Source organism: Physella acuta, unplaced genomic scaffold (assembly GCF_028476545.2).
Source record: "Physella acuta isolate Inbredline_101_S28 unplaced genomic scaffold, ASM2847654v3 ptg000464l, whole genome shotgun sequence".
Lineage (NCBI taxonomy): Eukaryota > Metazoa > Mollusca > Gastropoda > Physidae > Physella > Physella acuta.
Genome location: NW_026731983.1, coordinates 714,421 through 740,222, shown reverse-complemented (window position 1 = coordinate 740,222; position 25,802 = coordinate 714,421). Strand labels below are relative to the sequence as shown.

The following is a 25,802-nucleotide window of genomic DNA, read 5'->3' as shown; positions in this document are numbered from 1 at the left end:
TATATGAAATTTCATCAATCTAGCTGTAACTGTACTCACGTTATCGTGTTTACAGATACACACATACACACACACACACACACACAGACATACGGACAAGATTGTAAAACTATGGTATTCCTACTCAGGAAGCTGTAAAACGTCGAGATTTGCTAAAATTTATTTTTTCTGCACGATAACAAGACTTTCTCTATGCTTCGTATATACGAGCAACTTAAAATTAAGCACTATTTCCGTTTCAGTTATTAATGAACTGATATAATTAACTCCAAATTGTAAGAGAGAAATCTAGTTTTATTTTAAAACCAAAATAAGTTAACGTAGCTGTTGTTTATTGAATGGCTTTTTAAATGGTTTCTGAGGTTTAGTCAAAAACATATATGAAATATTACACGATCTTGCGTAATTTGAGTTTTAAGGATGCAGTGTTTCTTTTAGAAAACTTGAAAAAGTTTATATTTAAATGTAAATTCCATTTCAGGCCCAATTATTTACAGGCCACCTTATGGCGGCGGCATGAGTCCATATAGCCCTAATGGGCCAACAATTGGACCACAGTTGGTTCCACCTTGGAGACCAAGTGAGAGACGAACAGACTTAAGCTCTGCCTCATCATCAAATGAATCTTTATTCACGGACCTCTCAGGTAGGGTTTAAATATTGATTACACACCTTTTATATTTTACATAGGAAGTACTGAAAAAAAATTCATAAAAAACGTTTTAATAACAAGTTTTTATGTAATAATGCACAAAAAAGGAGAAAATAAATTATACACTACTATTTAAATAACTATAAAGAAAATATATATATATATATATATATATATATATATATATATATATATATATATATATATATATATATACATACATATATATATTATAATAATGACCCTTCTTCCACATACAAAGATGGCTGCAAGATAAATACTAGCAGACCACATACTGTAAGGCAGGAACAAAAGTTGAGGGTAAGTCTGTATAAGAGTCAGTATTATATAATTTATTTTGATGTTTTGTTGAGTAGCATGTAAGGTGATATGCATGCATTACATTTTAATATGGTACGAGCGGCTCAAATATTATTTGACAGGATTTTTAGTAAATCTAGTAACTCCATTTCGAACTCTTTTAACTCTACGATTTCGTAGCTTTCCATATACATTCATCCCTGATGATACTGAAATAATTTCACATGTTGAATCTACTAGACATTAGATTAGTCATTATCTATAATTAATGATCCCTAAATTATATGAAAGGGGAGATGGAAGGATTATAAACTATCAACTGCTTGACAACGGTGAACTGGTTAGTTTTTTGCTTAAGATGCACCCACAGACTATGAATGTATAGATAACTGTCTTTTAGAGACCGCAAGTTACTGATCGTGTTTCAAAACTATTTTCTCAGGAGATAAAAATTTTGCAGGAGTTAAAACATTATTCTCTTCCTATTTGCTGCCACTAAAAGTTTTTACTGAACAAATATGAGAGGAAACTACTTATTCTACTATAACATTTCAAAATTTAGTTTTATAATTTTAATAAAAATTAAGCACATTTTTAAAAAGTTTTTTTTTTTGCTCGACCTGAAACTCGCGCTGCTATTTTTAACCAAGAATTTCCACTATAGCTGCTGTGTGAATATATTAGGTAGTGATAGATTTTTGTTATATTGATGGTGATACTTCACCCCCCCCCCCTCACCTACATATTGATATATACTTAAATCTAGTTTTGGCTATATTTTTTTCCCTTTCGTTGTCTTTATTATAATATTGCTAATTAGCAGGATTTCTTTATTTTTATTTTTTGAAACTTATATAATTCTGCATTGCAAATTGACATGTCATGTGAATTTTTGTTTACTTTAAGACAAAGTTAAAATCTTTATTTTAGTTAATAGTAGGTCTTTTGATGAGTTGAATTTAAATAGTCCACGCACCACTTTAGTATAGCTATAATAATGTAAATAAAACGTTGCCAATATTACCTTGAACTTTAAACGACGATAATTTCTTCCCATCCGCTTAAAGCATACGTTCCCCACCAGCTATTGCTTCCTGCATTGGTACTTCGGACTCACTTGTTTGGGTTAGTGGTGGACCTTGGTCAGTAGACGACCTACTGGATGGACCTATGTCAGTAGACGACCTACTGGGTGGACCTTGGTCAGTAGACTGGGTTGACCTTGGTCAGTAGACGACCTTCTGGGTGGACCTTGGTCAGTAGACGACCTACTGGGTGGACCTTGGTCAGTAGACGACCTACTGGGTGGACCTTGGTCAGTAGACGACCTACTGGGTGGACCTTGGTCAGTCGACGACCTACTGGGTGGACCTTGGTCAGTAAACGACCTACTGGGTGGACCTTGGTCAGTATACGACCTACTGGGTGGACCTTGGTCTGTAGACGACCTACTGGGTGGACCTTGGTCAGTAGACTGGGTGGACCTTGGTCAATAGACGACCTACTGGGTGGACATTGGTCAGTAGACGACCTACTGCCTCGAACCCGCTATCCGAGCATGTGGTTTTCGTTCTACAGCTAGACCATGCTGCTCTACAGCTAGACCATGCTGTTCTACAGCTAGACCACGCTGTTCTCCAGAAACAGCCGATGTTGGATTAGAATTTAATTTCTGCAACTAGACTATCTACTACAAATGTGGACTGAATTGGCTTATTTTTGTGTGTTCAATAACTTTACTCAAGTCTAGGGTTATACAAACCATATTGGGTGTTAGTAAAAAAAAACGTAACTGATTCGTCTATCATCCAAGTCTACCGTTAATACTAAATTATTTCCTTCTTATTTATGCCTAGCGTTAAAATTAAAATTGATGCTTGTTATCTAATCATCGCCTACCCACCTTCAACTTGTCAACTACGTCATTCTGCTCATACTCACACCACACATATTCTATATCAACAAACATATTCAAGTCGATACACTCTAACCCATTATTTATTTCTTCCGTAATTATTATGAAGCCCTCATAGCAATTAAGTCATTAATCGACTGTTTGGGAAGTGACACTGTGTATACTTTGTTATGTAACATGTTATTATACCAAATGTGTATGCAACATGAACTTCTTTTTTTTTCCTAGTGCATACCACCAAGGATTGATTTACTACTGGTCGGAAAAACCGGAAACGGCAAAAGTGCCACCGGAAACACAATAGTAAGAGAACAGACGTTCGAAAGCGGATCAACCACGTCTTCGTTAACCAAACAATTCTACAGCGCGACTACAGAACACAAAGGTCGTCCGTTAAAAGTCGTGGATGGTCTGACAGTTTGTGACACCAGACTTAACATAGAACGGTCAGTTGAGCAGACAACTGAGGCCGCTAAGCTGGCTCTGGCAGTCAATCCTGAAGGCTATCACGCTTTTCTTCTGGTCCTTAAATATGGGAACAGATTCACTCGTGAAGAAAAGGACGCGGTTGATGCCTTAAAAAACGTTCTTGGAGAAAATTTCCTACGCAATTACGGTATTTTAATTATGACATGCGGGGATATTTTCAAGGAAGAACAGCGTGGAACCATTGACAAGAGAACTACCTTCCCCCAATGGTGCGAAAAACAAGACGGCGCTTTTAAAGAGTTGCTAGAAGAATGTGACAATAGGCTCATCTTATTCGACAACAGCACTCAGGTCGAACAGGTTATAGCGGAACAAATCGACGCATTTATAAATAAAGTCGATGAGTTGCTAAGCGATCGCCGCTATACCAACAAGAGCTTTGAAAGAGTTCAGAAAACTAAAACCAACATCATCACAAACCCGATCCAAAATATGATCCAAGATGAGGTAGAAAATAGACCAGAAGTCGAGCTGACACAAGTCACAAACAGCCCTATTCAGAATGAAGACTTGGTTTCATGTGAAAATTGTATTTGTCAAAGTGTGCCAGTCACGTATTCACCACTTGACTGCCCAGATTCTCCACCCAAATCGGCAATCGTGCTGAAAGATAAAAGTGAGGAATACGAAAATCTGATTAAAGAACTCGAACTTATTAAGAAAAAACAACAAGAAATCGAAGAGAATTTCCAGAAAAAGTTTGAAGAAATGGAGCAGAGAATGCGAGACAAAGATGGCGATTATCGAGAGACAGCAAAGGTATTGGAACAGGAGACAGTAGAATCAGTCACATATGGCAAGATGTTGAGTCACACTAATACTGTCCAGGTCTTACCGGCCAAGCAGGAAGAATTTTCTGGAGCTCTTCAAGACCTGACTCAAACCTTGGAAACTCTACAAAAACAGGTTTCTGGTGAAAACGCTATATCTCGCAGATGCAATGAAGAAATACAACAAAGTCGACAACAGGAAGAAGAAATGAAACATGTCTTCGATAAAGAGCTGAAAATTCAAAGGGAGCATTATGAAAATCAAATTGACGAGTCAACAGGCGATGAGCAGCAAAGGAGGGAAATAGAACGCAATGATCAGAAGAGATTTGAAGATCTGGTGCAAGAGTGGCGAGACTCGGAGCGCAGACGTCAAACGATTCCCAGAGTAATGGACTCGGCAGGACAAGCACAGCAAGGAGAGGTAACGTTTGACCTCATAAATAATCTTTCTTAAAGCCTGAAACAGGCACAGGAAGGACTGAAGCAGGTGGAGAATGCACAGATAAACTTAAGTCAGCAACTGTCTTAAGTTCAGGTGACTTAAGTCAGCGAATGTCTTAAGTTCAGTTGACTTAAGTCAGCGATTGTCTTAAGTTCATTTGAGAATTCCAGTGTGTGCCACGTATGAGCTTTGTAAGTAAAAGTTCCGTTACTTTATACCGGTGTTGGCACAATAACGCATGTGTTGTTAAGGCGGCGGAGTTATTTTTCTCATGTTACAATTAAAATAGTTGCCTGTTTGCAAAAAAACAAATTAACTTATTTTCTTTCTTAAATATTGTAAAGAAAATGTGTATTTTCCTAATTCACCATTTAAAAAAAAATCAGTTCCGTTCAGAGTTAATTAATTGACATATAAAGAAGACAGTACTCTTACAGTCTAGACTGTGTTTTTAAAAGTATCAAAACCGTTGCAATAAATTTATTTTTCTTTGTTTCCTTCTATTTGGCCTTATGGTTGAAATGTTAGCACCTGTTTGGTATTGAACGTTATTACTTTATAGGTATTACATTAATTCACAGTCGACCCTCGAGCACGGTTATCACAGTCACACTAGTTTACATTTACTTAATTCAAAACATCGATTTCACATTAATTGTTAATCCTCAGGGTGGATGAAATAAGGCAGTGATTTAAACTTCAGTTGTCGTGAAATATTGGGCTAAAGAATTGTGTATGAGAGGATGACTTATTAAAGAACAGAGTTAGCTAAAGAAAACTCTTTAGGCTGGATATTAAAATACATTGATAGCTCCACGTATATAATCATTTAATCGAATAACTAATCAATAAAAATTTTGGCAAACATTACAAAATCGAATTTGTAAATTATAGCTTGTTGGAAATATTAGGATAAAATAAATTTTTTATAAATATTTTACATTAAGAAACGCTAGAAATTATTTTAAAATAATGTTTTCGTCGGTATCCTTGTACATCTCTGTATGGATACAGACGCGATGCTGGAAGCTGTGAAATAGACCACCATGCAAGGTTTTGAATAACTTTTACGGTGTTCAAGTATCTTTGTGGCAGGTACACATTAGAGCATCAATAGTCAGGGAGACCCGGGTATCAACGATCAAACCTGACATGTTGATACATAGCCTAAACACAAGTTTAAACTGACTAGTTGATACACAACCCGAACACAATATTTAACCTAAATAATTAAGATGTGTAGATTAGCCACGCAGTTTTTCTGTAGTGGGGGGATGGGGGGGGGGGGGGGGTAACAAGTCGAATTTATAGACCTACTGAACGGGCTTTGGCAAGTACATTAATTATACAGTACTAATATATGTGTGGGTGAGGACATCTACCATATAGTCCTAGGTAAAACCTTAGTAAATTTACCTTAGTAAATTCCAACGAAGCTAGTAATGTGTTGTGGTTGTAAAAGTGAATACTTCTTCCATGTGGCCATATTTAAGCCATATTTTACATAATATGACAGATAATAGAATAATAAATCACAATTCAAGATCAAAACCGTCAAAAATATCCTGGAATCAACTTTACACCACCCTGTTCGATACAATAATGAGTAAATACGAGCAGCGGCCGTGTTTCAAAAACCATAATAAAATAGTTTCCCTTCAAAAATTGTCTATTCGCATGTATGTTGTGTAGATTTTGTGGTTTTAAACGGTAGTTTTGTATTGTTTTAATATATGCCTATATAGTAATTTTTCTTTTTTTTCAATATAGTTGAAATAAATGGCTAATAGACCTTTTCAGACTTATTACTGTCCATACAAGACAACAACGATTGTTGCGAGGTCGAACTTTTGAACTCTTTTTGCAGTAATCCAACCAATATTAGATCGCCCATAAATGACGTCGCGCATCCAGGGTTATGACAGCGTGCACTATTACAGAACAAATATAATGATGAACATATTGTTTTAGATAGAAATTGTGATTTGTGGTGGGAAGAGGTTGAGTACAACTCAGCGATGTGATTTTTGAGAAGTCAAGTTTTTTCGTGTGTTGAAAACTGGGGATTGTTGTGGGGGAAAGACACGCTGCAAAAGAATGACGTCATTCATTGGTGATACATTTAGGCCTAACTAAAGGCTAAATGGTTGGCTTTTACTATCAAAACATCCTTAATTATTTGAATACTACAGTTTTCTGTAACCGCTTCGTTTGCTTTCAGCTTTCATTCGTTTTTTACTTTCTCGTATATACGAAGTATAGAGAAAGTCTTGTAATCGTGCAAAAAAAAAAATCGAGATTTTTACAAATCTCGACGTTTTACACCTCACTGATGCGGAAAAACATAATTTTGCAATCTTGTCCGTATGTCTGTGTGTCTGTCTGTCTCTGTCTGTCTGTCTGTCTGTGTGTCCGTGTGTAAACATGATAACTTGAGTACCGTTACAGCTAGGTTGATGAAATTTCACATATAAGTATTTTATCAAATCGTAGATCCGTATCGACATTTGAACGATTTCCGATAACCGGAAGTGGTACTTTTCCTACTTTGAATTTTTCAAAAGCCTATAACTTGAGTACTATTTCAGATAGATAAATGAAATTTCACATGTTAGTAAAAGATCTAATTCTCTACCTTCTGTTAAATTTTGAGTAATTTTCGTTGACCGGAAGTAGTAATTAACGCTACTTTCGATTTCTCAAAAAACTAATGTAAATTTTAAAAGTACTAATAATATTGCGCACTATTATGCGTTTTTTGATTTGGCGTTCACTTGGTGTGCAATTAATTTGTCTACGAGATTTTATTCTATTTTTAAATCTTTAAGTATTTAAAATGGATTAAAAATCATGTCTATAGCCCGAGTTCCCATCCCCTGTTATTTTATATAAGAATATTCGAGAAAGTTTATGGGAGATCACTCCCTGATTTTTTTATATAGCTCTGTGGTCGATTTCTATCCCCCCCCCCCCCCCCTTACCCACCTTTAATCATTACAAATATACTCAAATTTAAAGCGATATTCATTAATTCTCTCTCGCCCACATTACTAGTTTTGATCGAATTTACGACTAAGGTTTTTACCTAGTCCTACCATCTTGGTGTTGTGAGTACATAGACCACATAAACTGTTAGTACTCAAGTAAATATACGCTAGTAAATGTAAAGTTGTAGATAAAGTTTTAACTATTGGCAAAATAAACTGTTAAATTAATTACACGATCATAATCAATGTTTATTTCAAGGAGAGAAAAAAATCGTAATAAGTCGTAACGATGGTAACGGTCGAATTTTGCCGGAGAAAGTGTAACGTTTTAAAATTGCATGCAGGTGTATAGCAAAGTATCCATCGTGCATATGTTGGTAAAATTGTCCACTCTTTGACGTACAATTACAGATAAAACGTTTGAATGGATTTTCTATTAGTATTTGATTGTTGAAGCATTTACCCCCCCCCCCAGTGATCAAAACTGTTCAGAAAATTAATGCAACATAAACTCTACTCACATGTGTAATTAATATTTATTGTTTGACAACAAAACCAAAGACGAGTTGCAAATAACTGAACAAATCGACCAGTTGATTGAAATAGTCGATGTGTTGGTGTTTCGTGATCGACGATATACAGAAGCAAATTATAAGAATGTCCAGAAAACTAAAGACCGCATCACCGAACCTAGACAACCTTGGATAACCGTCAAGACCGTGCAACCAGCGATCCCAAATGTTCATCCGAGACAAGCCACACCAAACTCTATTGACACAGTAGACGTAATCCCACGCAACAGGATGCTGAGTCTACTACATCCGTGAATGACACACAGGAAAAACAGGAAGAATTTTCAGGGACTATTATTAGAAACATGGAATCTCCACAATTAAAGATTTCCGATGCAAGAGCTGAAATGAGGAAACAAATGCGACAACGGGAAGCAGAAGGGAGACTGATTATGTCTGAATTACAATGGGACAAGCCTATTGAAACAATTGAAACCCGGTGTGAAAGCAGAGACTTAGAAAGTTATAAAAAAGAGGAAAGTGGATCAAAGAAGCTGCTGAAGAGCATGCTGCAGTTACGGGAATCTATGATGCGTTTGTCCTATATGTAAATATTCAGATATCAGTGATTTTCTAGATTTCAGACATGTGACTTAATGGTATGTTCTTTCATGGCGTTTTAAGTCGTTACTCCAATTACATATCAGAGTGGGTGTGTTTAAGGTAATATTTTACAAATGAGATTACTTCCTGGCACATTCTAATGCAACATTAAATCTTAAGCATTTTTTTTTATTGTAGTGATATCGTTAGTTTGTTACCCTAATGCATTATCATATTAGTTGTGTTAAGTTTATTAAGTAAAATCTTAAACCGTGCAAAATGTTGGCGTTCTATTCTTTAATTGCAATTTGTTATGACTGTCTACCTATTACCTTTCAATAAAAAGAAATGTTATTTAAGTTATTATTATGAAATTTAAATTAAACATTGCACGTTATACTGATTCCCTTGCTCACAACAACTCCGAGAGCATGGGAAACCAAGCTACTCACGATCAAATCTAACAAGTTGATACACAACACAAGATCAAACCTGACAAGTTGATACACAACACAAGATCAAACCTGACTGGTTGATACAGACTACACACATGATCAAACCTTGCTAGATATACACAGCCTGAACACAAGAAGAAGGAACCTGCAACTTTCTGGTAAAATCAGCCAGCTTCTACTTGTAGATTGATTGAACTCTGCTAGGAACTCTCTTACGTGTTTGTGTGGTTTTCCCTTGTGAATTAAAAGATCAACTGGCGCGTACATGAAGTTTTGTTGCTAAGCTTATCGTAGCTACAAATTAGATCAACAATGACACATTGCAATAGAATTCTTTTAAAATGATTTGCTATTTTGTTTGTATCACACTTTACACACACATCATGTATTCAGGACTGTGAGCTTAAAGCGGGACCGAACTAGAATAACCTATATGTTAAGATTGCACACCATGTTGATGGTTAAGATTGCACATCTTGATTTCGAAAAGTAAGCACTAGTTCTGATTTAAACGGTACGCGATAATGAACGTTTTTTCTTTACACCATCTTGTCCACTAACATCATTTAAATGGATATTAATGAGAACATATAGACATCTATTTACATTTATAAAACTCGATCGGCCAGATTTTTACTTGGTAATAAAATACATATATTACTTTTACAAACAATATTTAATATTTAACATCGCCAGATTTTTAATAGTTCATATACTATGTGATTCTGACATGTTCCAAACGTTCTAGAATATTCAATCACACCCTCCATCCAATCACAATTAGAATGTGTTTGAAACGATAGGAAACAACCGTAGTTAATCATTTACGCACAGAGAGGTGGATGCTGAGAGTGATGCATGTGCTAAGCTCTGAGCCGGTGGATGTGCTAAGCTGAGAGTCGTTGGATGTGGTGAATATTTGGCCTTGAGAAAGTAACGTATTAAGTTTTGATTCTCACTAAAGTTCTTCTTTTCTCTATTTGTACATAGAATAACTTGGTTCACGCCTGCAAACAGTGATTCTCTCATATGGATATAGTAATTCAGTATTAAGTTTATATACTGCACATGAAATCAACTAGAGCACTTTGCTAGAGTGCAAGAAGGACATAGAGTACAACTTGCCTGTTACAGTAGACCAATCCAGATAGAACAAGACGTTACCAAGTGAGCAGTAGTGCACCCTAAGGAGTCGGGATAATCTCGTTTTAGGCGTAATCTTGCAGATACCCACAGAGCTGGGTTGTCTCAGCGACATCCTATGTCCTCGAGATCTAGTACAGAAGAGAAGACCGTGCACGTTATGTTTACAGTTGTGTTTAGCAATCGTGTATAACATGTAGGCCAACTGTTGCCAATGCAAAAGTTGCTCGTGTGAAGCGTGTACTGATTCCAATGTTGCCAAATATTTTCCCCATTTAGAAACTAGAAACGACAGTGATGTGACGCACATATTATAACTTGTTTATTCTTAGGTGTGCGAAACATTAATAGTAATACATTAAATCCACTAAATTTGTTTTAAAACAGATACATCTTGTTGTGTACGAGAAGCTGAAAAGGGTTCTTCAAAAATGAAACCAGGTAGTCTAAAGTTTAATTTCTACAAATAGTTTTTGAAAATTAATTTCTACTGTTTAACTTGTACTTACTTAATCCTCGTCACTCAATGTGGAGTAAAGGGCATCAACAAATTTTCGCTATTCCACTCTGTCCTGGGCGAGCCACTTTAATTCATGCCAGGTCTTGCCAGTAACCTGCACTTCTTCCATCTCTCTCCTCTATGCTCCCAGTTTATCATTTAACTGCTTAGAATCAAAGTGACCACCTTAGGCTCCTAAGCTTTATTGATCATCCGTATATATATATATATATATATATATATATATATATATATATATATATATATATACATAAAACTTTCGTTATAAAGGATACAAGCTTACCCCACACCAGTGGTTCCCGTACAGAGCAGTATCGCTACCCAAGGGTGGGAGTGCTATGGTTGGTTTTGGGGTTGATAGAATGATGTATGGCATTGCAAGACGTCGTAACTTTTCAAGTAGTAATCATTATGTCTACTACAAAGGCAGTTCAGAAAAGTTTGTTCACGCAATATTGTGCTAAGAACAGCATCAACGACAACAGATTGTCGAATGCGGAAGAAAACCTTAGGCCGCTAAATCATGTATCCTTTCCGCGAATGCGAATCGCCGCCTTTGTATATAAAAATTATAAAAAAATTAACAGTTTAGTGGGTAAGAGTAGAAGGGTAGGCGAGGTGTTAATTGATAAGAAAGCGGAAGGTCAGGTATAAGGATTTATGAAACAACATTTATTCAACAAATTTTCCCTAAGCAATCGATCACTAAAGTGTGTTAGTGGAAGCGATAGTAAAAGTTAAACTAAACGACCGAGATTTGGGCGAAACAGTTACATATATATACGCATTTATTAAACTATGTTTATATATATATATATATATATATATATATATATATATATATATATATATATATATATATATATATATATATATATATATATATACATATATAATTCCCCTTTACCTATTATACAAAACAGGCAAGTGTGGCCCTGGCGAGCACGGATTCCGTGGAGAATCCATACAATGTAGTCTCAGTCCAAATGGATGCCGTATGGGAGATAGCAGTCCTGTGGCTTACATGGCTGTTGGCGGATGTCCAGGTTCTTTCAGTCTACGTTGCATGAAAGTTGTTGGAAATTCATATGCCTGAAAATTACATTCCATGTGATTGTTTGGATAATTGCTGAGTTTTTATAAATATAATTTTTTAAAATGCACATTAAATATTCCACAATATGACAGTAAAATCAAGCACTATTTTCGTTTCAAGGCTTAAATAAACTGACACATTTAACTCGCCTAGCAAGTGAATAAAACTCGTTTCATTGAAAGCAAAAATAAATTAAAGTAACGTTTATTTTGTTCAAGAGTTTTCAAAGTGAATACTGAAGGTTAATGTAGTGCAAAGATTTTTCTCATTTCGACTTTCCCATACGAAACTAGTATCTAGATATATGAGCTAACAGCCATTAGATATATTATAATTAGTACTAGATCTAGTTGTACTTAGTAGCTCTATCTTAACATTTAGTCTACTTCTTTCATTATGCAGACACAGTGTACCACATCCTCCAAGCGAGAATGGGGGGGGGGGGGCAATAAGTATCAATAGCTTAATCCTTATTACTTTGGTTTAAATCCATTCACTGCAATAGGGAATTATATCCAGATGTTTGTTAAAGTTGTATGGGAAAGTAGGCAATATAAAACAGGGACGTACACTAGAGCATGATCTTGGTGTGGTGATAATCTCCAGCAGATTGTAGATGATACTAGCTGTGACTGCTGTAGCTGTGATTGCTGTAGCTGTAACCGCTTTAGATAAGATTGCTATAGCTGTGATTGATATAGCTGTGATTGATGTAGCTGTAGCTGTGATTGCTGCAGCTGTTTAAGTCACCAATCTGGGAGCGTACAGCATACCAAAAAATTTTCCCCATCTAAATTTACACTTATGGGAGTGAGGACAAGCACTTACTGTCATAGTTAGATATTCACAGCATTTCAAGTCATTCAATCAACTTCGTTTTTTTTTCATGCAGATTCGTACTATGTAATGGTCGATCCAGAAAAGAAAATTTTCATTAAGCGGCATCTTACCGTATGCTCTGCTTCATCATCAAATGAAATCGACAATTGCTTGACTAGTCCAATCAATGAAAATTCAGGTGGGGTTTAAAATTTTGATCACACACCTTGTATAAGTAAATTTTACATTTTTTTTTCTTTAACTGCTTTAATCGAGAGAGGATAAAATGTTCTCCTTTATTTTTGTATTCATCTAGAGATATCGCCAAAGTCCGATTTAATTAAAAATGTTCAATGTTATTAAAATAAATATATTTATAAAAACGTGACCTCCCCCCTCCCCCCGCTTCCACCATCTCGCCTCTGTAAGCCTGTTCAACCCAAGAAATTTATTTTTAGATCCTAACTCCAGCACAGTCCCCCCTGTGTCAACCATTTGTGACAACCACGCAAGAGAGGGGTAGTGGGGGGCGGGGGGGGGGGGCTCATAAGAAACAAAAGGTTATGTATTTTGTTGGGGTGAAGGTTGTGCAAGTGCTAACTTCGACATATCACTTATAACGTTTGCATATTTTTAAAAACATACAAGCTGAAATATATAGATTTTACGCCAATAACACACCATATTTAATGCCCTAATACGAGTAAGGCTCCTCTTTCAGAATTAAAAATATAGGGCAGGTGAAAAATAGTTCTTGACCTCGGGATTTTAAGAAATGGTGATTAAATGCCCAAACAACTCCATTGATGTTCTCGAAAACAGATGATCTAAAAATCGTTAGCTATAGACAATTTATAATATTGTTGGAACCTAGACTTTGTAATTTTTTAAAGCTACTTTATTTGAATTTTTGAATTTTATTGTTCGACAAAAATTATGAAAGTTTGTATCGATGCACTTGCTAATTAGTAACAAATTTTCATTGAAAGAATGAATAAAAATAGTTTTCTAATTTATTGGCTTTTTTTCCCAAACTGGGGATCTGTCAATAGTATACTATTGTAGATTTATAATATTATTGGTAATTAAATTTGATACAAAATATATTGTTCCGTTAATGCTACATAATGCATTAAAACGCATTAATATTTTCAATCGCAACAATCTTTTTATCCTTTGGACCCAATGTATTTGCTTAGCACTTCCGCATGTTAAAAAATTAAATCAAACAAATAATATATATGCCAAATAGCTAAAATTTGATAAATAATGACTATAAATTAAGTTGTAAAGTAATCTTTTTATCTTAATGTTTTCTTCGATTAGTTCTGTGTATATGTATATGTATATGCATATATATATATATATATATAGATATATATATAGATATATAGATATATATATATATATATATATATATATATATATATATATATATATATATATATATATATATATATATATATGGTATATAGGGTCTTTATTAATAATATATTTATATTGTTAAAAAACATGTATGATTTAAAGGATATATATATATATATATATATATATATATATATATATATATATATATATAATGGCAATGCCCCTTTTTCCATATACATACAAGGTGGCAAGACAATAACTAGCAGGGCATATACTGTAAGGCACGAAGATAACCTAAGGGTAAGTCTAATAAGAGTTATAGAATTTAGTTTGATGCTTTGTAGAGTTGCTAGTAAAGTGATATACTTACATTACATTAAAGTATAATACGGATGGCTCAATTATTATTTTACAGCATTTTTAGCAAATCTAGTAACTCAATTTCGAACCCCTTTTAACTCTACGATTTCGTAACTTTCCATATACATTTATCTCCGATGACATTGCCAATAAAAGTTTGAACTAAACAAATATAAAATGAAATTCTACTTATTCTACAATAACATTTTAAAATTAATTTTATGATTTTAAAAAAAATAATCAAGCAAATGTCTTGAAAGTTAGTTTTTTGCTCCACCTAGAATTCTAGCTATTTTTTCCCAAGCATATCTGCGTCAGCTACTTTCTGAGCGTACTATTAGACAGCGATAGATTTTTGTTATATTGATGGTGATATTTTACACCCCCCCCCCCCCGCCTCCTCTTCATTTAGAAGCAGACTTAGATCTAGTTTCTACGATTGGTTGTTGGATTTAATAATGAATCGATTATAGGTTGTAGTAGTGAAGTAATTACATTTCCTTGAATATAAGTGGAACAATACCGTACAAATCAAAAGTATGACTTTACTGTTATAGATAACTTTTTTTTGCAAAATATGCTAATGTTTATTCGAAATTTTAAGAATAAAGAAAGATATAACAAATATCAGATTTATAATGGTATTAAAGATTATGAGTACTAAGAAATAATAGGTATATTTTATCTAACTTTTTGTTTTGAAAAAAACAACTTTTTGTAGAGCTATCGAATTTCGAACAAAAATATAAAATCCGGTTACCCCTGGTGTCAGATATGCATTCAACTTTAATTGGACTGTATAAAATAAATACCTTGCATTTGATGTATGCGATGCTACATATGTTTATATTTTACAGCTATCCAATATTTTGCAGCTATACAGTATTTTGCTTCTATGTTTCCAGAAAAGTATGAATATACACCCTAGTATGGATCTGCTCCTGATTGGCAAAACCGGGAATGGCAAAAGTGCGACTGGAAATTCCATTGTAGGAAAACGAAAGTTTGCGAGCGAGTCCAGTACATCTTCTGTGACGAAAGAGTTCGACGCCGATATCACAGAACAGAACGGTCGTCAGATTAAAGTCGTGGATGGTCTGGCATTTTGTGACACAAGGCTGGATAATGAACGGTCAGTTGAGCAGTTGAATGATGAAGCAAAATTGGCTCTGGCAGCCAATCCTGAAGGCTATCATGCTTTTCTTCTCATCCTGAAATATGGCAATAGGTTTACACGTGAAGAACAGGAGTCGGTTGTGTTGTTAAAGAAAATGTTCGGAGATGATTTCGTTCAAAGATTTTGTATTTTAATCTTGACATGCGGAGATGTTTTTCATCAAGATCAGGAGGAAACAGATTCAGTAGGATTGGACTTTTCAGAGTGGTGCCAAAAACAAGATGGCGCCTTTAAGGATTTGCTCGAGGAGTGTTGCAATAGGGTGATTTTGTTTGATAATAAAACCAAAGACAAGAAAAAGAAAAAAGAACAAGCTGACACATTAGTCCAAATGGTTGATGAGTTGAGATTTGGCGATCGACGTTATACGGAAGCTCACTATGAAAAAGCTCAGAAAATCAAAGATAATGTGGCAGCCAAACCAAAGGTGCTCACGACAAACGGCGAGACCACGGTCAAAGAAGAACGTCCAGTTGTTGACCAGCCGCAACTCTCAGATGAGACAGTAGACTTAGTCACACTTGACAAGATGTTGCGCCAAACCAATACTGTCCAGGTCATACTGGCCAAGCTGGAAGAATTATCAAGAGGTTTTCGAGACCCGACTCAAACCTTGGAATCTCAACAAAGACCCGCTTTCTGTCGCAGATGTATTGAAGAAATACAACAGGAAGAAGAAATTAAACAGGTCTTCGATAATATAAAAAAGCTGAAAAATCAAAAAAAGGATTATGAATCTCATATTGAGGACGTAAAACGCGATGAGCAACAGAGGAGGGAAATAGAACGCAATCGTCAGAAGAGGTTTGAAGATCTGGTGCAACAGAGGCGAAACATGGAGTACGGACGTCAAAGGACTCCCAGAGCAATGGAACAGGCAGAACAAGCACAACAAGGAGGGGGAACGTTTGACATCAAAAATATTCTTTCGAAAAGCCTGAAACAGGTACAGGAAGGTTTGAAGCAGGTGGAGAATGCACAGATAAACTTAACTCAGCGAATGTCTTAAGTTCAGGTGACTAAAGTCAGCGACTGTCTTAAGTTTAGTTGAGAATTCCAGTGGTGCCTCAACCTTGTGTCACTTATGAGCTCTGTAAATAAAAGACCGGTGTTGGCACAATAACTCTGGTGGTGTTTAGGTGGCGGAGATATTCTTCTCATATTTTAAATTAAAAATAAAGATACAGCACTGGCTGTTTGCTCAACTACAAATGAAATTATTTTACTTTCTTAAATATCGTACATTTTAAAAAAAAATCAGTTATGTTCAGAGTTAATTAATTGACATAAGCGTATAAAGAAGACATTACTCTTGCAGTCTAGACTGTTTTTTTAAAAGTATCGAAAAAGTTTCAATACATTTCTTTTTCTTTCTTTCCTTCTATTTGGTCTTATGGTTGAAATGTTAGCAACTGTTTGGTGTTGTACTATATTACTATTTAGGTATTACATTAATTCATATTGGACCCTCGAGCACGGTTATCACTGTCACACTAGTTTGCATTTACTTAATTCAAAACTTCTATTTCACATTAATTGTTAATCCTCAGGGTGGATGAAAGAAGGCAGTGATTTAAACTTCAGTTGTCGTGAAATATTGGTCTAAAGAATTGTATATGAAGGGATGACTTATTAAAGAAAAGAGTTAGCTAAAGGAAACTCTTAAGGCTGGAAATTAAAATACATTCATAGCTCCACGTATAGGCCTATAATCATTTAATCGAATAACAAATAAATATAAAATGTTGGCAAACATTACAATTCGGCTTTGTAAATTATAGCTTGTTGGAAAAAATTAAGATGAAATGAATTTTGATAAATATTTTTCATTAAAATACGCTAGAAATTATTTTAAAATAATGTTTTTTTCGGTATCGTTGTACAGCCCTATAAGGAATCAGACACGATGCAAGTTGTGGAATAGACCACCACGCAAGGTTATGAATAACTGTTGTGATGTTTAAGTATCTATGTGGCAGGTACACACTGGAGCCCCAATAGTCAAGTAGACCCGGGTATCAACGTTCAAACCTGACAAGTTGATACATAGCCTAAACACAAGTTCAAAACTGACTAATTGAAACACAACCCGAACACAATATCTAACCTGACAAGTTGATACACAAACTGAAATCAAGATCAAACCTGACTAGTTGATACATAGCCTGAGCACAAGTTCAAAACTGACTAATTGAAACACAACCCGAACACAATATCTAACCTGACAAGTTGATACACAAACTGAAATCAAGATCAAACCTGACAAGTTGATACATAACCTAAACACAAGATCAAAACTGACTAATTGAAACACAACCCGAACACAATATCTAACCTGACAAGTTGATGCACAAACTGAAATCAAGATCAAACCTCACTAGTTGATCCATAAACTTAAGGGGAGTGGGGATTCAGGGCGAAACGTTACAACAATTTTAATGAAACTAAAGACATCACATGATGTAATATGTGAAGGATCTAAGTAAATTGCTACAATAGTTGTGTGAGTAAGTTAGCATGATTTGTAAAACGTGCAGGACTCATGGGAACTTGCAACAATAGTTATATGTAAGTAAAGTCTCCATGAAAAATATGCGTTGGACTCTGAACATTATGCTATGGGATTTCAAAATTCCACCACGCATGCGTGGTAAAAAAAAAATTATTCGGGTATGTTAGGCAAATTAACCATGGCCTACATGACCGCGTATATTATTGCTGTAGTAGTATCTATATATATATCTATATATATAATTCTCTTCTGGGATCAGTTAGAAAACAAGCTGCAAGCGCGCCTTTGCAGTCCCCTCTCTTCCTCTCTATCACTATCACTACCACCCCCACCCCATCCCCACATGATCTGGTGAGCGGTGTTCACTCTGTTTACATTTTACATTCACAGAGACGGGTTTGGTGACGGCTATTAGGGGCAGATAATTAAGTTTGAAACGATTTTAAACTTAGAGGAGGTAACTAAGAGGAGGCTGCTTTCACGTGGGGGGGGGGGGGTAGTGTTTTTAAGCAAATATTTTCAATGGCAGCATTGGTACTGTCGAATTCACAAATTATAAATTACTGGAAAGTAGAAAAAAAACCAACTAAATAGCGGCGTATGATACGCAGCGGGTCGGCTCGTATATATAAATCTTTTCTGGGAGATGCTAAAAACAAGCTGCAAGCGCGCCTTGCACTCCCCTCTCTTCCTCTATATCGCTACCACCCCCTCCCACCCCTTCACATGGTCTGGTGAGCTGTGGTTCACGCTGTTTACATTTTACAATCGTAGAGACGCGTTTGGTGACGGCTATTAGGGGCAGATAATTTAGTTGAAACGATTTTTAACTTAGAGGAGGTAACTAAGAGGTGGCTGCTTTCACGTGGGGGGAGGGGGGTTTAGTGTTTTAAAGCAAATATTTTCAGTGGCAGCATTGGTAATGTCGAATTCACAAATTATGAATTACTAAAAAGTAGAAAACAACACAACTAAACAGCGGCGTATGATACACCGTGGGCCGGCTCGTTGGTTAAATCTTTCAACATAATTTTTTTCTGACAGCTCAACGTCCTGACAACCCCATCAGATGCAAATTATTCCAAAAGTCTAATTTTGCCAAGTGTCGCCTCTATAGGTAGGTTCTAGCTCTAAATGAATTCTACTCAACAAAACAGCCATTTTGCAGCCGATGTGTTACTGGTAGTTTGAGCTGGTAAAAAATCAGCCATGATATAAAATATTATGTATGACTTTGGAGTCGCACCATAATTTGAAAAGCAAGCACCGTGTTGAATCATACTTCTAATGAACTGATATATGTACTTCGTCTCGTTAGACGACGACATTCATTACTTACCATATTTTTAATGAAAGATTTTCAAAGTTGAACCTCCAGGTTTAAGTGTAAATATAACGCTTGAATGTTTACTATTTATTTAGCATTAGGTTGATGTTTAAATATATTATTGAAATATAGAAGTATCTAGCGCCATAAGCCAAACCCACTTGAAACTATTTTAATCTAATGGTTAAATCTAGTGGGTTAATCTAATCCGATCTAGTTAAAATAAAATGAGAGGCACCAGCCACAATCAGAAAGATCTAGATGTTGTGTATCTAGTAATGTGCAGTGGTTGTAAGTAGTAAATACTTCTTTCATTTGGCCATATTTAGGCCATATTTTACATATTATAACAGATACTTGAATACCAAATCACAATCCATGACCAAACCAGTCATAAATATCCTGGAACAAACTTTAAACTACCCTGTTCGAGACAACAATGAGTAAATACGAGCAGCGGCCATGTTTCAAAAACTATAATAGAGTATTTTCCCTTGAAAAATAGTCTATTCGCATGTATGTTGTGTTGATTTTGTGGTTTAATATGGTTGTTTCGTATTGTTTTAATACATACCTGTATAGTGATGTTTCTTTTTTAAATATAGTTTAAATAAATAGCTAATAGACCTTTCCAGACGTATTACTGTCCATACAAGATGACAACTATTGTTCGGAGGTCAAACTTTTGAACACTTTATTTGCAGTAATCCAACCAATATTAGATCGCCCATAAATTACGTCGCTTTTACGGGGTTAAGACAGCGTGCACTATTAAAGAACAAATATAATGATGAATATACTGTTTTAGATAGAAATTGTTATTTGTGGTGGGGAGATGTTGAGTAGAACTCAGCGATGTGATTTTTGAGAAGTCAGGTTTTTTCGTGTGTTGAAAACTGAATATTGTTGTGGGGGAAAGACACGCTGCAAAAGAATGACGTCATTCATTGGTGATACATTTAGGCCTAACTGAAGTTTAAGTGGTTGCCTTTTACTATCAAAATATCCATAATTATTTGAATACTACAGTTTTCTGTAACAGCTTTGTTTGCTTAAAGCTTTCATTCGTTTTTCATATAGCTCTGTGGTCGATTTCCACCACCGCCCCTCCCCACCTTTAATCATTAAAAATATACTCATATTTAAAGCCATATTCATTAATTCACTCTCGCCCACATTACTAGTTTTGGCCGAATTTACGACTAAGGTTTTACCTAGTCCTACCATCTGGGAGTTGTGAGTACATAGACCACATAAACTGTTAGTACTTTTGTAACTATACGCTAGTAAATGTAAAGTTTTAACTATTAGCAAAATAAACTGTTAAATTAATTACACGATCATAATCAATGTATATTTCAAGGAGAGAAAAAAATCGCTATAAGTCGTAACGATGGTAACGGTCGAATTTTGCCGGAGAAAGTGTGACGTTTTAAAATTGCATGCAGGTGTATAGCAAAGTATCCATCGTGCATATGTTGGTAAAATTGTACACTCTTTGACGTATAAATACAGATAAAACGTTTGACTGGATTTTCTATTGGTATTTGATTGTTGAAGCATTTACCCCCCCCCCCCCTAGTGATCAAAACTGTTCAGAAAATTAATGCAACATACACTCTACTCACAGGTGAAATTAATATTTATTGTATTCTAGCCCCAGCCATTTGCTAGCTGAGAACAAAAAAGAAAATTGGATAACGTCAGAGAGTATTCGGTTCAAGCCTAGTTGCAAAATTTACTCGTGTATCGCTATGTTCGATTTATGTAAAATACTAAGTCTTTGTCAGAAACATCTTATAGGGATGAGATATCTCACGATCATTGAGAGTATAATGTAAAATATATGACCTATCTGATATCATAAGGAAAGTTTCTATGATATTAACATGTCTATTAAGCTATTTTCTACACTTAAATGTCCAGCAGATAATATCAGTTCGATATGTAAGACGGACCCTATTGTATTGATAGTAATATCAGTAATAACACCACAGTATGGCTGCGGGGTACAGAGGTAGAGAGCGCTAATATCAACGTTACGTACTTTAGTTCCGGTCTCCCCCATGTAAACACACATCAGGCATAAATACTATCAATTCTAAGTGTGAATAACATGATGGAACTAGTATTATATATTCTATTCGGAAAGTTTTATTATCGAGTGTAGAATATTACGAATACAATCAATATATAAATGCGTATGTTTTGTTAGGTAAACATTGTTCTTCATATACAATAAATTATTTTATATACAATTATTATTATTTTATATATATTATGTTTCTGTTTTTCTCAAAAAAATAATGAACAATAAAGCTGGAATCGATCTTCTCCTTATCGGAAAAACTAGAAATGGTAAAAGTGCGACGGGAAACAGCATCCCGCGAAAAACGAAATTTGCAAGCGGCCCTAGTACATCATCGTTAACCCAAAACATTGACAACGCGATGACAGAATACAACCGTCGTCAGATAAACGTCGTAGATGGTCTGACAATTTGTGATACTAGATTGGACGATGAGGGGTCAGTTGAGCAGTTGAACGAGGCCACCAATTTGGCTCTGGCAGCCAATCCTGAAGGCTATCATGCTTTTATTCTGGTCTTTAAATATGGCACGTGAAGAACAGGAGTCGGTTGTGTTGTTAAAGAAAATATTCGTAGATGATTTTGTTCGAAAATTTTGTATTTTAATCTTGACGTGCGGAGATGTTTTTCATCAAGATCAGAAGGAAACAGATTCAGAAGGATTGGCCTTCTCAGAGTGGTGCCAAAAACAAGATGGCGCCTTTAAGGATTTGATCGAGGAGTGCTTCCATAGAGTGATTTTGTTTGACAAAAAAAACCAAAGACGAGTTGCTAATAACTGAACAAATCGACCAGTTGATTCAAATGGTCGATGTGTTGGTGTTTCGTGATCGACGATATACAGAAGCAAATTATAAGAATGTCCAGAAAACTAAAGACCGCATCACCGAAGCTGGACACCCTGGGATAACCGTCAAGACCGTGCAACCAGCGATCCCAAATGTTCATCCAAGATAAGACACACCAAACTCTGTTGATACAGTAGACGTAATCCTACGCAACAGGATGCTGAGTCTAACTACATCCGTGCATGACACACTGGAAAAACAGGAAGAATTTTCAGGGACTATTATTAGAAAAATGGTATCTTCACAATTAAAGATTTCCGATGCAAGATCTGAAATAAGGAAACAAATGCGACAACGGGAAGCAGAAGGGAGACTGATTATGTCTGAATTACAATTGGACAAGCCTACAGAAACATATGAAAACCGGTGTGAAAGACGAGACTTAGAAAGTTATAAAAAAAGAGGAAAGTAGATCAAAATTGCTGCTGAAGAGCATGCTGCAGTTACGGGAATCTATGATGCGTTTGTCCTATATGTAAATATTCAGATATCATTGATTTTCTAGAGTTCAGACATGTGACTTAATGGTATATTCTTTCATGGCGTTTTAAGTCGTTACTCCAATTACATATCAGAGTGGGTGTGTTTAATGTGATATTTTACAAATGAGATTACTTCTTGGCACATTCTAATGCAACATTAAATCTTAAGCATTTTTTTATCGTAGTGATATCGTTAGTTCGTTACCCTAATGCATTATCATATTAGTTTTGTTGAGTTTATTAAGTAAAATCTTAAACCGTGCAAAATGTTGGCGTTCTATTCTTTAATCGCAATTTGTTATGACTGTCTACCTATCACCTTTCAATGAAAAGAAATGTTATTTAAGTTATTATTATGAAATTTAAATTAAACATTGCAAAACCAGCAATATTTATCATCTTATGTTATTAATATATTAATTAACTTAAGAGTTTTCCTTCATACCATCATTACATTTAATAAAAATTCAAAATATAATGTCGGCAATTTACATTTGTAAATCTTTAAGCGTGTTTTACTGATTCTCTTGCTAACAACAAATCCAAGAGCATGGTAAACCTAACTACTCACGATCAAACCTGACTAGTTGATACACAACACAAGATCAAACCTGACTAGTTGATACACAACACACGTTCAAACCTGACAAGTTGATACACAACACAAGATCAAACCTGACTAGTTGATACACAACACAAGATCCAACCTAACAAGTTGATAAACAACACAAGATCAAACCTGACTAGTTGATACACAACACAAGATCAAACCTGACTAGTTGATACACAACACAGGATCAAACCTGACAAGTTGATACACAACACAAGATCAAACCTGACTAGTTGATACACAACACAAGATCAAACCTGACTAGTTGATACACAACACAAGATCAAACCTGACTAGTTGACACACAACTCAAGATCAAACCTGACAAGTTGATACACAACACAAGATCAAACCTAAATAGTTGATACACAACACAAGATCAAACCTGACTAGTTGATACACAACACAAGATCCAACCTGACTAGTTGATACACAACACAAGATCAAACCCGACAAGTTGATACACAACACAAGATCAAACCTGACTAGTTGATACACAACACAAGATCAAACCTGACTAGTTGATGCACAACACAATATCCAACCTGACTAGTTGATACACAACACAAGATCAAACCTGACAAGTTGATACACAATACAAGATCAAACCTGACTAGTTGATACACAACACAAAATCCAACCTGACTAGTTGACACACAACTCAAGATCAAACCTGACAAGTTGATACACAACACAAGATCAAACCTAAATAGTTGATACACAACACAAGATCAAACCTGACTAGTTGATACACAACACAAGATCCAACCTGACTAGTTGATACACAACACAAGATCAAACCTGACAAGTTGATACACAACACAAGATCAAACCTGACTAGTTGATACACAACACAAGATCAAACCTGACAAGTTGATACACAACACAAGATCAAACCTGACTAGTTGATACACAACACAATATCAAACCTGACTAGTTGAAACACAACTCAAGATCAAACCTGACTAGTTGATACACAACACAAGATCAAACCCGACAAGTTGATACACAACACAAGATCAAACCTGACTAGTAGATACACAACACAAGATCAAACCTGACTAGTTGATACACAACACAAGATCAAACCTGACAATATGATACACAGCACAAGATGAAACATGACTATTTGATACACAACGCAAGATCAAACCTGACTAGTTGATACACAACACAAGATCAAACCTGACTAGTTGATACACAAAACAAGATCAAACCTGACTAGTTGATAAACAACACAAGATTAAACCTGACTAGTTGATACACAACACAAGATCCAACCTAACAAGTTGATAAACAACACAAGATCAAACCTGACTAGTTGATACACAACACAATATCAAACCTGACTAGTTGATACACAACACAATATCAAACCTGACTAGTTGATACACAACACAAGATCAAACCTGACTAGTTGATACACAACACAAGATCCAACCTGACAAGTTGATACACAACACAAGATCAAACCTGACTAGTTGATACACAACACAAGATCAAACCTGACTAGTTGATACACAACACAGGATCAAACCTGACAAGTTGATACACAACACAAGATCAAACCTGACTAGTTGATACACAACACAAGATCAAACCTGACTAGTTGATACACAACACAAGATCAAACCTGACTTGTTGATACACAACACAGGATCAAACCTGACAAGTTGATACACAACACAAGATCAAACCTGACTAGTTGATACACAACACAAGATCAAACCTGACTAGTTGATACACAACACAGGATCAAACCTGACAAGTTGATACACAACACAAGATCAAACCTGACTAGTTGATACACAACACAAGATCAAACCTGACTAGTTGATACACAACACAAGATCAAACCTGACTAGTTGACACACAACTCAAGATCAAACCTGACAAGTTGATACACAACACAAGATCAAACCTAAATAGTTGATACACAACACAAGATCAAACCTGACTAGTTGATACACAACACAAGATCAAACCTGACTAGTTGATACACAACACAAGATCAAACCCGACAAGTTGATACACAACACAAGATCAAACCTGACTAGTTGATACACAACACAAGATCAAACCTGACTAGTTGATACACAACACAAGATCAAACCCGACAAGTTGATACACAACACAAGATCAAACCTAAATAGTTGATACACAACACAAGATCAAACCTGACTAGTTGATACACAACACAAGATCAAACCTGACTAGTTGATACACAACACAAGATCAAACCTGACAATATGATACACAACACAAGATCAAACCTGACAACATGATACACATCACAAGATCA

The 25,802-nt window shown here is 35.5% G+C and overlaps 2 protein-coding genes across 2 annotated transcripts in view; both read left to right on the top strand.

The window, feature by feature from the left end:
* The window catches only part of LOC131943627 (uncharacterized), a 78,315-nt gene that overhangs the window by 20,802 nt on the left and 31,711 nt on the right, over window positions 1-25,802 (top strand). The gene's annotated exons all lie outside the window — the stretch shown is intronic.
* LOC131943633 (uncharacterized) lies at window positions 9,686-16,792 on the top strand. The gene is made up of 7 exons (XM_059303834.1): window positions 9,686-9,789; window positions 9,984-10,082; window positions 10,680-10,733; window positions 11,736-11,858; window positions 12,801-12,926; window positions 14,340-14,395; window positions 15,361-16,792. The coding sequence occupies exons 3-7, from the start codon at window positions 10,724-10,726 to the stop codon at window positions 16,639-16,641; spliced, it is 1,596 nt and encodes a 531-aa protein (XP_059159817.1). The 5' UTR covers window positions 9,686-9,789; window positions 9,984-10,082; window positions 10,680-10,723; the 3' UTR covers window positions 16,642-16,792.